This window comes from Salmo salar, chromosome ssa11, assembly GCF_905237065.1.
Source record: "Salmo salar chromosome ssa11, Ssal_v3.1, whole genome shotgun sequence".
Lineage (NCBI taxonomy): Eukaryota > Metazoa > Chordata > Actinopteri > Salmoniformes > Salmonidae > Salmo > Salmo salar.
Window position 1 is genome coordinate 14,355,081 of NC_059452.1, and position 15,772 is coordinate 14,370,852.

Genomic DNA, 15,772 nt, shown 5'->3' on the forward strand with positions numbered 1-15,772 from the left:
CACTCTGCACATCAAAGACCCAACACAGCTTCACATAATGAATCCACTCCCTCCTCAATTATAGATGACCCTGGTCTGAGCTGCAGCTCAACCAGCAAAGGAAACACAATCCTTATTAAAACTACACAACCACTCATGTTATTATGATGTGAGAGTTGAACTATTTCTAGAAATGTGCAGGATAGATTGGCGTGCCAGTTCGCAGTGGACCTGCAGTAGTGTGCGCGGCTGTGTGTGTTGTGATGACGCACGGCTAGAATGGCTCCAGGGTGAACTGAGCCTCAGTTTAGAAAGAGAAAGAACACAGCCTCCCACACAGCCTGGGATCACTCTGCGTCAAATTAGATTATTCAACCAGGTAGAGAGAATCAGCCTCTACGATATGTCCGCTATAGGGAAAACTAAACCCTGGCAAGTACAGAATATACTATGTTAACTATTTCCAAGAAGCAGTATCTGAGCTGCCACCCCATTTACTGCTCTCTGTTCTCATCCTCTGTGGTGTAATGCTAGCCTGGTTCCAGGTCTGTTTGTGCTGTCCTGTCAATGTCTGTGGTCATTGACTATATACAGGAGTTAGAAAGACAATACCAACAGATGTGGAATCAGGCTAGTATGATGGTGCCAGAGGCCTGGATTGACCCTCTCTGTTTCCCAGGCCATGTTAGTCTACTGGGGGGACTCACTGACAGGAACAGAGATCCTTTTAATGGCGCTAAATTACACATAATAGTGTTTTGACCACAGTCACCCACTAAACGACTAAAAGCTTTTCCATTGCCCAAACACTTAGCAAGGCCATTTTAAGGTGTCAGAGAGTACATCTGAAGGACAAGAGGGGGAGAGAGAGAGAGAGAGAGAGAGAGAGAGAGAGAGAGAGAGAGAAAGATAGAGTGAGAGAGGGAGAGAGAGAGAAAGAGAGAGGGTGAGAGAGAGCGAGGGTGAGAGAGAGAGAGGGCGAGAGAGAGAGAGACAGAGAGAGAGAGAAAGAGGGGGGTGGGGTGGGGGGAGATATAGAAATGATACCCACTGGGCAAAAACTGGTTGAATCAACATTGTTTCCATGTCATTAAAAAACATAAATGTGATTTGTTAAAAAGTCATCAACGTAGGGGAATTTCCCATTTTTCCCACACAACTTTAAACTTAAATCCAATGACATGAAATGGTTTGTTGATTTCACGTTGAATTCACGTTAGTTGACAACTCAACAGAAATGAAATCAAAACTAAACAATTAAAATGCGTCTGTGCCCAGTGGGTAGTCTATATTTTCATGCTGCTACTATAATTAATTTATCAAACTCATGCCCAATTGCTTCCACAACATCTTCCACAACAAAGCCTCCGCTACAAATGCATGAACGCAAATCAATCTAATCTATAAAGCCAACAGCCTTGCTAAACTGCTAATGTGTTATTTCTGTCTGTTCACAGCTGGTACAATATCAAATAGCAATGTGGCACACACTGTGGGAATATACAGTACGAAGGCTATATGTTAGATTGAAAGGAGAGAGAAATCAAGGTTGGAAAGATCTCAAATACCAATACAATTCTAAGCCCTTCATCTTAAATCTATAGACGAAGCCAACGTTATTTTTTTCCCCTCGCTTTCCCTCTCTTTTCTAATCCTCCTCTCCTACTCCCTCTCTTCTGTTATATAACTACCTCTCAGATCACGTTAAACCCACTAACGGCGGCTCCTCGGAAAACATACAAGCCAAGAGGAGAACTTCAAATGGCAGCGCACACAACCTGCTGTCAACATCCACTGCTCTAAATGGAAGCTGTGCGTGTTAAAGCCTCTCACTGTTCAGCCAGAGAGTTTTGCTACTGTCGTTGGTGCTCCACAACCTGCGTCACATTTTGAAGTCTGAATTGGCCCCCTGATTGCGCTAAACAGACAAGCCTGCTACAGTGAAGGGAAATCAAAAGAAAAGAAGAAGCTTCATTTGATCCACTTTCTAATTGCCTTCAGAGTGCCGAGTATTTAGAGAGATCTGAACGTCCTGCCGGTCCACCAGAAATGACACAACACACAGAAAGAAAAACATCCTTTCTTACCACACGCACATGCATTTCCCATCACATGCACACATTATCCTGAAAAGTTCTTGTGGACCATTAAGCTGTCAGTCTTCAGACCAGAGGGGACACTACAAAGCAGGATCAATGAGTTAGCCAGCTAACTTTGATAAACAACCATGAATAACTATTGATTTTATGGTTCATTAAGGAAGTTAAACTTAGATATGTTGTTTTGGATGTTGAATCAATTAGACCATGCCCATTTCAAGCTTATTTTTCAAAGAAATTAAAAGTCATTTCAGAATGCAAGTTAGCTGGCTAAATCATTGATTCTGCTTTGTAGAATAGGCCTACACCTCAGCCATAGAAGTGGCTAGTTGTTTATGTCCAGTGTGACAGATTGGAGCGGCACAGTATCACAAAACGTAAAGGCCAGATCCTGGTGTAAAGATGCCTCACATGACATCACCACCCCTCCGGATCAGGACCGTTCTGTTTTAACAACGTTTTGACAGTGTCATGGCGACACGCCCCCCCATTGTTAGAGACCTTTCTCATGGTGGCTAGCTTTGTCTGTCTGTCTGTCTGTTTGTTTGTATGTCTCTCTGTTGTGTTCATCTCTTATCTCCCTCTCCATTTCTCCCAGGCCATTATATCCACACGCTTCAGCGCCGTCTGCAATTATCTTACCACTGACCCTAGGCCTGTTAACAAACCCGGGGGCCAAAGGTCATGTGTGTATGGCCTATGTGGAGTGTGTGTGTGTGTGTGTGTGTGTGTGTGTGTGTGTGTGTGCGCGCGCGTGTGGCATTGAGCGTGTGTGCACAGGATTAGACGATCCACAGAGGATTGATTGATAAATCGATGTGAAGGATGGACTTTTAACAAGCTACAGTAAAATAAGCATTTGGTAGGCTGGGCCACTAACCACCCCTTCCCCACCACACACACACACACACACACACACACACACACACACACACACACACACACACACACACACACACACACACACACACACACACACACACACACACACAGTACTGGCTGTCCCAGAATGCAACAGAGGTTTTCCCGGATCACCTGGCCTGGTCTGAGGTATTGATTTAGACATTAGCTTTATGATCATAGACTGGGCTGGAGCTGGGAGACCACTAGACTATTTATATCTCAGACAGACAGGCTGGGATGTGGTGGGAACTATTCCCCTGGTTAAAGGGATAGTGAGACATTTTGGCAATTACTTTTTTCTACTTTCCCAGGGTCAGATGAACTCATCAGATGAACTCAGATGAACTCATTATGTCTCTGCGTGCAGTTTGAAGGAAGGTGTAGGTCGTTTCTGGAGCCATTGCTAACTAGCGCTTGCGAAATCACTGAAAGTCTACAGGAACAGCTAGTATGCTAGTTCATCTGACTCTGGGTGAGTAGAAAAAAGGGATTTATTGTCATAATGTCACATTATCCCTTTAAAGAGCCAGAGGAGAGAGATCAAAGAAAGCATTACATATGGCTGGAAAAGATGGGAGAGAAAGAAATGACAGACAGAGAGAGGAGTGATAGGATAGTTTAATACCCATAGGAGAGGTAGTGGACAACCACTAAATCTCAAAATCCTTCTTCCATTAATATTTCATTTTTTAGAAGCATTAATATTCCCACTTCTATCCAGCTACATCCCGTGCATCAGGGTTAATGTGGTTTGAGCGAGTTCATCCACATACAGTACCGTGTCCTACTAGGTACCTGATGGGGCCTGACTCCCTCACTGTTCCAGGTCAGGGCTCCATGAGGCGTTGTGTGTGTGTGTGTGTGTGTGTGTGTGTGTGTGCGTGTGTGTGTGCGTGTGCGTGTGTGTGTGTGTGTGTGTGTTCTTAAAGATGTTTCCATGCCAACACGCCTGTCACCCCTCTGCTAAGCTACAGGGGGCCAGCATCGCTGTGCTGCATGCAGGCTCTGTGTTACTACGGTAAACTATGACTGGGCGGCCCGCGATTGGCTGTCGGAGGGGATGAGCTGGGACACGGGTGGAATGATAAGGGAGAGAGAGAGAGAGAGAGAGAGAGAGAGAGAGCTGGGGGACAGGACGGCTAGCAGACAGACTGGCCTAGTGTAAGCAGGGCTGCCTGACTGACAAACTAAGACACAAGCCTCAGTGGGCTAATATCCTCCAGCTAAGATACCTGGGAGAACTAGAGTTTAGAACACAAGCATGGCAGCCATACCCTGTCTGATTAAACATATTACACTACCAAAGACCGCTGAGAAGGGTATGACATTGGACGTGTGAATGTGTGCTTTTCCTGCATGTAGATAAACATAGGTAGAGCGTATGTGTGAGAGCATATATGAGAGGTGTGTGTGTGTGTGTGAAGAGAGAGAGAGAGAGAGAGAGAGAGAGAGAGAGAGCATATGATAAGTGTGTGTGCGCATCCGTGTGTGTGTGTGTGTCAGAATCAGTCGTACCGGGACTGCAGATGTTCCAGTTGGACCTGGAGGTTCTCCGACTGCTCCACCTGCTCATCCAGAGACCGCTGTAGCTTCCTGGTCTGATTATGGGCCTCATCCAGCTGGGATGGAGGGAGGGAGGGAGGAGGGAGGAGGGAGGGAGGGAGGGAGGGAGGGAGGGAGGGAGAAATCGGTCATTGCAAATCATAGTTACACCAGACTACAAATCCCTGAATCTGTATTCTGATTTGAATACTTTGGATCAAAATCCTAAATACCCAACACAAGCACTTACTGACAGTATGTACAGTACGTGTACAGTATCTACTGTATCTACACTGCCCTCTGTAATTGTTGGGACAGTGAAGCGTTTCTTGTTCTTTTGGCTCTATACTCCAAAAGTTTGGATTTAAAATCAAACAATGACTATGAGGTTAAGGTGCAGATGGTCATATTTAATTTGAGGGTATTTCCATCCATATCGGGTGAACTGCTTAGAAATGACAGCACTTTTTGTACCTATTCCCCCCATTTAAGGGGAGCAAAAGTATTGGGACAAATTCACTTATATTTGTATTAAAGTAGCAAAAAGTGTAGTATTTGGTCCCATATTCATAGCACGCAATGACTACATCAAGCTTGTGACTCTACAAACTCTGTTTGTTTTGGTTGTGTTTCAGATTATTTTGTGCCCAAAAGAAATGAATGGTAAATAATGTATTGTGTCATTTTGGAATCACTTTGATTGTCAATAAGAATAGAAAGTTTCTGAACACCTCTACATGAATGTGGATGCTACCATGAATACAGATAATCCTGAATTAATCTCGAATAACGACGGAGTGAGAAAGTTACAGACGCATAAATATCCCACCCCCAAGAAATGCTAACCATTCACCATTATAGTAACAGGGGAGGTTGTGTGGGTCTATAACCTTCTCACTCATCATTACTCATGATTCATTCAGGATTATCTGTCATCATGGTAGCATCCACGTTCATGTAGAAGTGTAGAAGTGCTATACATATGGGATCAAATACTTCACTTTTTACTACTTGAATACACATAAGTGAATTGATCCCAGTACATTTTCTCCCCTAAAATGGGGGGACTATGTACAAAAGGTGCTGTAATTTCCAAACAGTTCAACGGATATGGATGAAAATACCTTCAAATTAAAGCCGACAGTCTGAACTTTAACCTCAACTTAACCAAATGCTTAATTGTCCCAATAATTACGGAGGGAACTGTATATGTATCCATGTATAAGTGAATGTGGTGTGTGTTGGTGCTCACCTCGTCCTCCGCCTGACCCAGTTCTTTCTTCAGCTCCTCCACCCTCAGCCTCAGCTTCTTCACCTCTGTCTCGTGCTGCTCCACCCGCCGGTTGGCGTGGGCCAGCTCGGCCATCTTGTCCTGGTACTGCTTCTTCACCTTGGAGTGGATGTGGCGCATGTCTGCCAACTCCTGAGGAGCAGAGGGGTCAGGGTCAGTCAGCTAGTCTGTTAGAGTGGATTTAAATCGGGCCTCGGGCCAGTTAAGTACCGTCGCTTATATGTGAATTTCAGTTTCAAGCATGTCAGATGGGTGTCGGATGCCGTTGGGTTCTGCTAGTCATCACTGCTACTGTTCGTTAGAGAATTGAGGACCTGATCAATAAGCAGGAGCACTTCTAACACATTCACGCAATAGAGAAGTACGGACTCCCACTGAAAATAAACATAATGTACCAGGAAAAGCTTGTGCCAAGCTGAACGCTTACAAACCATTACCCATACAGCGAGAATAAAGAACACGAAGAAAACATAAAGGAAACCTTGAAACACTTGAACTGGACTGACCCCCTGGACAGACCCCCTGGACTGACCCCCTGGACTGACCCCCTGGACTGGCCCCCTGGACTGACCCCTGGACAGACCCCCTGGACTGACCCCCTGGACTGACCCCTGGACTGGCCCCCTGGACTGACCCCTGGACTGGCCCCCTGGACTGGCCCCTGGACTGACCCCCTGGACTGGCCCCCTGGACTGACCCCTGACAGACCCCTGACGACCCCCTGGACTGACCCCCTGGACTGACCCCCCTGGACTGGCCCCTGGACTGACCCCTGGACTGGCCCCTGGACTGACCCCCTGGACTGGCCCCCTGGACTGACCCCCTGGACAGACCCCTGGACTGACCCCCTGGACTGGCCCCCTGGACTGACCCCCTGGACTGGCCCCCTGGACTGACCCCTGGACTGGCCCCCTGGACTGGCCCCCTGGACTGACCCCCTGGACTGGCCCCTGGACTGACCCCCTGGACAGACCCCTGACAGACCCCCTGGACTGACCCCTGGACTGACCCCCTGGACTGGCCCCTGGACTGACCCCTGGACTGGCCCCCTGGACTGGCCCCCTGGACTGACCCCTGGACTGGCCCCCTGGACTGGCCCCCTGGACTGACCCCTGGACAGACCCCTGGACTGACCCCCTGGACTGGCCCCTGGACTGACCCCTGGACTGACCCCCTGGACTGGCCCCCTGGACTGACCCCTGGACTGACCCCCTGGACTGGCCCCCTGGACTGACCCCTGGACTGGCCCCCTGGACTGGCCCCTGGACTGACCCCTGGACTGACCCCTGGACAGACCCCTGGACTGGCCCCCTGGACTGGCCCCCTGGACTGACCCCCTGGACAGACCCCCTGGACCCACACATACATTTATGCTACACACACATCACTACTGCTGCTACCAGTCTCTTATTATGATTGCTAAATACTGGACAGTTTAAACACTTGCCCCCCAATCCTCCCCTTCCTCAAAACACGTGTAAATATTGTATTATCCTGTATTATCCTGCCTTCCTGTATTATATTTACCGGTACGCTAAAATGTTTATTCTATTCTACTGAGCCATTTACTTTATGTTCGTATTCTTATCTTTTATTATTTCTTATGGTTGTTGTCAAAAACTAGAAACTTGAAAAGGAAAAGACAACCACAAAGAGAACCATGCTCACAGATCTCTGATGAGTTGAGCGTGTTTCTCATTTCTCTGCTTTGCATTGAACAGTCAGAGTGCAGTCTTGGCTTAACCCTCACATCAGTTGAGTTCTCTTGAGGATTCTCCTGTACGATCAGGGCAGAACAGCATGACCTACTGTTTAATAAGGCCAGAGAAATCAAACAGGAGTGAGGGAGGGAGACAAGAACGGGAAGAAGAGAGTGAGAGAGTGGAGAGAGAGAGAGAGAGAGAGAGTGGAAAGAAAGAGGTGGAGAGAGAGAGGTGGAGAGAGAGAGAGAGAGAGAGAGAGAGAGAGAGAGAGAGAGGTGGAGAGAGAGAGAGAGAGAGAGAGAGAGAGAGAGAGAGAGAGAGAGAGAGAGAGAGAGAGAGAGACAGAGAGAGAGAGAGAGAGAGAGAGAGTGAGAGGAGGAGGGAGGGCATTGGTATTCCCTAGCTGCATAGCCAAGCACTCAAGCAGCCCTGGCTAGATGAGCGGTCCTATTGAAACAGACGGGCCATGGTATTGATTCAGTGCTCTAGCCCTCCACTTAACAGGAAGGGAAAAAATACAACATAAAAAAAAAAACACAACAACAAAGGAAGGAAGTTGAAGTTTGCAGTTGAGGTGATAAACTGTGTAAACAATGCCTCAGTCCGCCACTGGCAGTGTGATATGCCTACTACGTACGCCCAATCGATGTGGGGCCAAGTCAGAAAATAACTTCCCCAAAGTATTCTTTTCTACATCTAAGAATCATTGACACCTTTAAATCAACATGGCAATCCACCACCGACACCTTCATAAACACAAGCCATCACTATCATATTCAAAACCTCACTAATACGGCTGTCCCAATCAACAACAAAAAATAGATTGGTCAAAATTTCAAAACGTGTCTTTTTTCCATATATAGACACATTCTACAGAATGTGTTTTGTTTAAATCAACTATATGCACTGAGCTTGTCTGGTGCTTTAAGAGCACTGTTTGATGAAATAATTAAGACCGCAATTGATTTGATTGTACCGGGCCTGGCTCAGACCTGCTGTGCTGTGTTAAAAAAAAAAGACAGCGAGTGACTTTGTGACTAGCACACGTTGTCTCTCTCTCCTCCCTGCTGCAGCGACCACCACAGAGCATCAACAGTCTTTACATTCCCTATTCCCTCAACCCTTGCTCTCTATATGTGACACATGTATGCATTGCATGCATGTGACCAATAGGGCCTGACCTATAGCATAGCATAATAATCACATTAATCATTTGGTTATATCAAACTCTGAACACCGTAACACGTGACAGCAAAACGGATGCAGATGACGTGACAAATAAACTCGAAACGGGGGGAAGTTTGGTTGCTCAGGAGGTAAAAGGGGAAGTCAGATGTGTGGAATAAATTTGATTAGTTGTGGAAAAATCAGACGTGTCTTTTTTTGCTACTGATCGACTAAAGAAATCTTGGTCAACCAACAGTCTATCGACTAAACAATCGACCAGTCAACGAAATGGGGTCAGCCCTACTCTCTAACCATACCGTCACAGACATATCATATAGATAGAACCAGAGAAGTGGAAGATTGGAATAGTCAGGGAGACCATGGACGAACAACAGGGGAAATACATCCACTGCCACCCCATTGGTCTCAGCGGGCCGATTGAGTCCTTGATTAAAGGTGAATTATTGATGTGTTTCTGTGGCTTTCATGTGTTCTGTCAGGCTGGATATGGCTCCCACAGTGACTGCCACCTGGTCTGTACACTAGCTCACACACAGAGACACTTTCAATAACACACAGACAGGTTAGAGTGACAACAGAGAGAGGCTGTGTTGTGTAAAGGAGAAGAGAGCGAAAGAGAGAGAGAGACAGCGAGAGAGAGAGAGCAAGAGAGAGAGGGAGATATTAGAGGGAGCACATGGTTCATGAATAATTCAATATGATAATCAAGTGTCCACTGTGTGAAAACACATGCATGATGTGGCTTCCACAACTCCCAGTACTGCCAAGACTGGATGAGGGGATACACACACACACACACACACACACACACACACACACACACACACACACACACACACACACACACACACACACACACACACACACACACACACACACACACACACACACAAGCACGTGAACACACACACCTTGAACCCCCAGACCACCTGGAGAGAAATGTTCCTTGATGCTTGACTCTTTGTTTCTAAGTCACATGGTCTACTTCAACAGGCCCGTCTGGGAGTCCCAGTAGAAGATACAGTTAACCCGGGAGCATGACTACCATTGCATGACTCGAGGATGACTCGCTACTGTATGTGTATTTACTTTTTTTACTGATTGTCGTTGCGTTGACAATCTTGATCATTTTTTTTAACGACGTTAATATTGTTAATGAATCATTCCATTTCCAAAGTACGTTTTGGCAATATGTACATTCTTGTCTCATGCTAATTAAGCAAATTGAAATGAAAATGGATTACTATTGTACAGCATGTAGAACAGTCCTATCTGGCCCGGGGACCGTGTGTGTGGTGATAGTGGAGGAGATGATTTACGATACAATATCAAGGTTTTCAAAAATGAACAAAACCACAAACCCTGATCCACAAAACTGCATTTGGTGTACTGTAGCCTAAATAATAATAAAACAATCATTGTATCTCTTATCAAACTAAAAGGATCAGCCTTGTTTGTAGCAGCGGTGGTACAGTGGTAACATTAGCAGTAGATGATGTGCTTTGAGCAGGAAATCCCCGGTTATATATGACCTCATTAAGCAGATAATTGTTTGGTTGATTGATGGTGAGATGTGATAGGGGTTAAGTGGAAGGGGGTCGTAAGGTCTGGATTGATACTATATACATAGAGACACACAACGACAGACAGGGAGAATGCCCTCATCAAGTGCCTAGTTTAGACAAAGGAAGAGAGGGAGGGAAACACAGGGATTTCATCTTTATTTAACCAGGTAGGTCAGTTAAGAACAAGTTCTCATTTACAACTGCGACGTGGCCAAGAAAAAGCAAAACAGTGCGACACAAACAACAACAGAGTTACATATGGAATAAACAAACGTACAGTCAATAACACAATAGAAAAAAGACAGTATACAGTGTGTACAAATGGCGTGAGGAGGTACGGCAATAAACAGGCCATAGTAGCGAAGTAATTACAATTTAGCAAATTAACACTGGAGTGATAGATGTGCCAACGATGATGTGCAAGTAGAAATACTGGTGTGCAAAAGAGCAAAAAAGTAAATAAAAACAATATTGGGATGAGGTGGGTAGATTGGATGGGCTATTTACAGATGGGCTGTGTACATCTGCAGCGATCGGTTAGCTGCTCAGATAGCTGATGTTTAAAGTTAGTGAGGGAGATATAAGTCTCCAACTTCAGCGATTTTTGCAATTCGTTCCAGTCATTCGCAGCAGAGAACTGGAAGGAAAGGCGGCCAAAGCAGGTGTTGGCTTTGGGGATGACCAGTGAGATATACATGCTGGAGCGCGTGCTACGGGTGGGTGTTGTTATCGTGATTAATGAGCTGAGATAAGGCGGAGATTTACCTAGCAAAGACTTATAGATGACCTGGAGCCAGTGGGTCTGGCGACGAATATGTAGCGAGGGCCAGCCGACGAGAGTGTACAGGTTGCAGTGGTGGGTGGTATATGGGGCTTTGGTGACAAAACGGATGGCACTGTGATAGAATGCATCCAGTTTGCTGCGTAGAGTGTTGGAGGCTATTTTGTAAATTACATCGCCGAAGTCGAGGATCGGTAGGACAGTCAGTTTTACAAGGGTACGTTTGGCGGCGTGAGTGAAGGAGGCTTTGTTGCTATACTAGATTTAATTTTGGATTGGAGATGTTTAATATGGGGGTGCCACAGGGTTCAATTCTTGGGCTGACTCTCTTCTCTGTATACATCAATGATGTTGCTCTTGCTGCTGGTGAGTCTCTAATCCACCTCTACGCAGGCGACACCATTCTGTATACTTCTGGCCCTTCTTTGGACACTGTGTTAACAACCCTCCAGACGAATTTCAATGCCATACAACTCTCCTTCCGTGGCCTCCAACTGCTCTTAAATACAAATAAAACTAAATGCATGCTCTTCAACCAATCGCTGCCTGCACCTGCCCGCCTGTCCAGCATCACTACTCTGGATGGTTCTGACTTAGAATATGTGGACAACTACAAATACCTAGGTGTCTGGTTAGACTGTAAACTCTCCTTCCAGACTTAAATCTAGAATTGGCTTCCTATTTCGCAACAAAGCATCCTTCACTCATGCTGCCATACATACCCTCGTAAAACTGACCATCCTATCGATCCTCGACTTCGGCGATGTAATTTACAAAATAGCCTCCAATACCCTACTCAATAAATTGGATGCAGTCTATCACAGTGCTATCCGTTTTGTCACCAAAACCCCATATACTACCCACCACTGCGACCTGTACGCTCTCGTTGGCTGGCCCTCGCTTCATACTCGTCACCAAATCCACTGGCTCCAGGTCATCTACAAGACCCTGCTAGGTAAAGTCCCCCCTTATCTCAGCTCGCTGGTCACCATAGCAGCACCCACCTGTAGCACACGCTCCAGCAGGTATATCTCACTGGTCACCCCAAAGCCAATTCCTCCTTCGGCCGCCTCTCCTTCCAGTTCTCTGCTGCCAATGACTGGAACGAACTACAAAAATCTCTAAAACTGGAAACACTTATCTCCCTCACTAGCTGTAAGCACCAGCTGTCAGAGCAGCACACAGATTACTGCACCTGTACATAGCCCATCTATAATTTAGCCCAAACAACTCCCTCTTCCCCTACTGTATTTATTTATTTTGCTCCTTTTACTTGCTATATTGTATGTACTTCGCCACCATGGCCTTTTTTTGCTTTTACCTCCCTTATCTCACCTCATTTGCTCCCATTGTATATAGACTTATTTTTCTACTGTATTATTGAGTGTAGGTTTGTTTTACTCCATGTGTAACTGTGTTGTTGTATGTGTCAAACTGCTTTGCTTTATCTTGGCCAGGTCGCAATTGTAAATGAGGACTTGTTCTCAACTTGCCTACCTGGTTAAATAAAGGTGAAATAAAAATACAAATACATGAGTCTGGAAGGAGAGTTTGAAGGAGAGTCCATCCATACCCAAATGATGGGTATGGATGGAGAGATGGAAAAAAGAGGGAGGAAAGTGGCACGGGAGGGGTTGCGAGCATGAATAAACAAGACAGAGGTGAGGACTAAGAACAAAGGGGATTTTCCGAAGGAAAAAGCGGCATGAAAAAGAGAAAGAACTGGAAGAAGGAAAAGATGACAGCGTGATATCCAAGAGAAGAAAAAGAGAACGCACTGAGAAATGCATGACGGCACTGCATCACATTATCTGACAAAGAACCACTTTAGAGTTTGGAACTTTGAAGTCAGTGAGATAAAGCGGAATCAGAAAGCATTCTCTACTTTCGGATCGAAAGTTTCACTCAGCTGTAATGTGGGTCTGAGTGTCCTCTGTGAAGGGACTGCTTCGATATAGAGAGGAGGGAGAGTCGCCGGGCTAAGAGCTGAGTCTACATAAAACATGAGGGAGAGACTGATGAATGATCTATGATGATGAAGATACTCACTGGAGGTGAGGTGAGAGATGGAGATTACGCACTCAAACTGATTCACAGACACACTGCTGGGAGTGTGTGTGAATGTCTGCACGCACGCACGCACGCCCACGCACACACACACTGGAAGAATTCTGTCCAGAAAGCACATCAAATGTAACACACAGATGAAGAGCCACGCAATGACACACGCAGGAAACACCCTTACAGCTACATTTTTCACACCAGGCTTGACAGAAACACACACGAGACACCCAGCCAATCAGTAAATAAATAAAGAGAGATTGGAGGGAGCTAGATAAAGAGGGGCGTCACGCAAGACTAGCCGTTTAAATGTTTCTCCGTGACTGGCTCCAAGACCCTGAAATGTGTCATAACATCCGCTTCACTGCACTGAAACAAAGACACACACTACACAAAATACACTACACAAAATACACTACTCACTCTAGTCAAAGTGACCACACACGCTGACATTAACATCTAAGACACGACGCACAAAATGACCCAACACGTAGCGAACAGCCAAGACGGAGAAAGACTAAAAAGCTATATGCACACAGACATTCTTCGCACATGATCTCTTCCACCCACACTCCCGTTTCCCCTCCTACTCTGCCATATTTTCATACACGTATTGACACCCCCACACATACTGTGGTCATGCATACAGCACATGCACACACACAGATGCATAGCCAAGACAGAGATAGACAACGCATAGGCCTACACACACACACGCACGCACGCACGCACACACACAAGAAATCTCGCTTACACACTCCATTTTCCCCTAATAGTTTTAGCAAATGTAATATACTATTCATTTAGACGCACATACTGCACACCCACCCAATCCACACACACAGACACACACAGACACACACAGACACACACAGACACACACCACACACTGGATAGTAGAATTGGGTTGATTATGAGGCTGCCTGAGGGAACGGAGCCTATTGCTATGCCCCAGCACGATTGGTCAGGATTAGATCAAATCTATGGAGATGGGAGAGGGGGAGGGAGGGAGAAGATAGTGACAGAGTGATTCATCAATGGGAAACTGGGGGCACTGGGGTGGCGATGGTTCCACAGTCAGCTAAGGGCTCCATAAGCCTCTCTCTACTGAGAGCCAGTGAGCCAGGTGTGTGGTTCACTGTGGCCCCCTAGAGGAACCAGAGAGCTGCCAGAGGGAACACCTACCCTCCAGTCTCCACCTCCGCCAGACAGCCTGCTCACACAGTTCCCTGGGGTGTGTTCAGCAAGACACAACATTTTGGAGCCGTCAACAATGTTTGGCGACTGAACGTGTCCTTGGGTACTGTCTATACCTGCCATTGTACAGACGGATCCAACTGGGCTGGTTGAATACGGTCTTAAAGGCTAGACAGCTTAAACCAGTCTGCCCTGGACCATACCTAGCACAGTTTAAAATTCAGTTTGCAGGCTGCAATATCCATAATTAAATATCTGTAATATTTTCAAAGCAAACACTTAGTCATAATATAGCTAATGTTCTCCCTCTGCCTAGGATGTAGAGACTCCCTATAGGCGATAATAAACACACACACAGCTCCAAGTAGACCTGGCCCCGACCTGGGTTGCCCCCGTGTAGGATAGAAAAGCCCAACTGCAGTAATTGAGGGAGCAGGTGCATGGCCTTGGGGTCACCACCTGTAACTGCTGGAGTTCATCTCCCCACGCACCCGGCAACGGAGCAAACTCATTACCCTGGCCACGCCCTGCGACACCTGCCCCAGCCGCCCGCTCCTTGGCCTATCCTCACCTTTCTCTCCTGCTTCTCTCTTCCATACCGGTGCTCCTCCTCCCCATCCTCAAAGCTAGTGTTTAACTTCTCTACAATACCACTGCTCTGCTCTGTTCTCTACCACATCCATACCACTATGATTGCCCCCTTCCATATAAACACATTACGTTTCTCTCTAACCTTCATTTCACCTCTCCTTTCCCTCTTGTCCTGTTCCCCTCCTCCCTTTCTCATAAAGATATTTTGCTGACCCTCGCCCTGTAATGTACTTCTCTCACCCTCCTCCTCCTCCTCTCCTCCTCCTCTCCTCCCCTTCTCTCCTCATAGCTGAGAATAAATTTGAGGTTAAAAAAACAGCTCCTCGACGAGGGGAATGAAGGTAGGTCTGTCCTGTCAGAGCACACATCAGGGCCGATTTTCCCCTTTCTCTCTCTTTTGCTCTCTCCCTCTCTCTCTCTCTGTCACACACACACACACACAGACACGTTTTTCTCAGTCCTCCAGCCTGAAAACCATGTTCCCCCAAATGACCTCCGTTTCTGCATGGTATCAGTAAAATCCCTTCCTCTCTGATTCCCTCTCTGATTCCCCTGCTCACATATAGTATAGCAGTTCGTTTTGCCCTTCACACACACAGGAACACATAACACACACACAGACAAACACCCCCCTCTACAATCTCCTGTACCTGTTCTGTGTCCCTTGTCGGACTCAGTGCCACTCCAGCTCTCTCTCTCAGTCTTAATTACATCTCTGGGCTGCCTGGGAACTGCTGCATTACTTACCAGGCTCATAAATAAGCCATTCAGGCAAGCAGTAATGGAGTCATTTACACAGAGCACAGGCCACATGGCCTACCTGCAACTAACAGGCATGTTTAGGCTGAATGGACTTCAGGGGAGAGCTGCAT

General features: G+C 46.4%; 1 protein-coding gene across 3 annotated transcripts in view; it reads right to left on the reverse strand.

The window, feature by feature from the left end:
- The window catches only part of LOC106562045 (coiled-coil domain-containing protein 102A), a 79,484-nt gene that overhangs the window by 7,473 nt on the left and 56,239 nt on the right, over window positions 1-15,772 (reverse strand). For all 3 annotated transcript variants that reach the window (XM_014126581.2, XM_014126580.2, XM_014126582.2), the window contains exons 7-8: window positions 5,776-5,946; window positions 4,497-4,600 (exon numbers count right to left, since the gene is read on the reverse strand). In XM_014126581.2, the coding sequence (XP_013982056.1) occupies window positions 4,497-4,600; window positions 5,776-5,946 (275 nt within the window). The remainder of the gene's footprint in view (window positions 1-4,496; window positions 4,601-5,775; window positions 5,947-15,772) is intronic.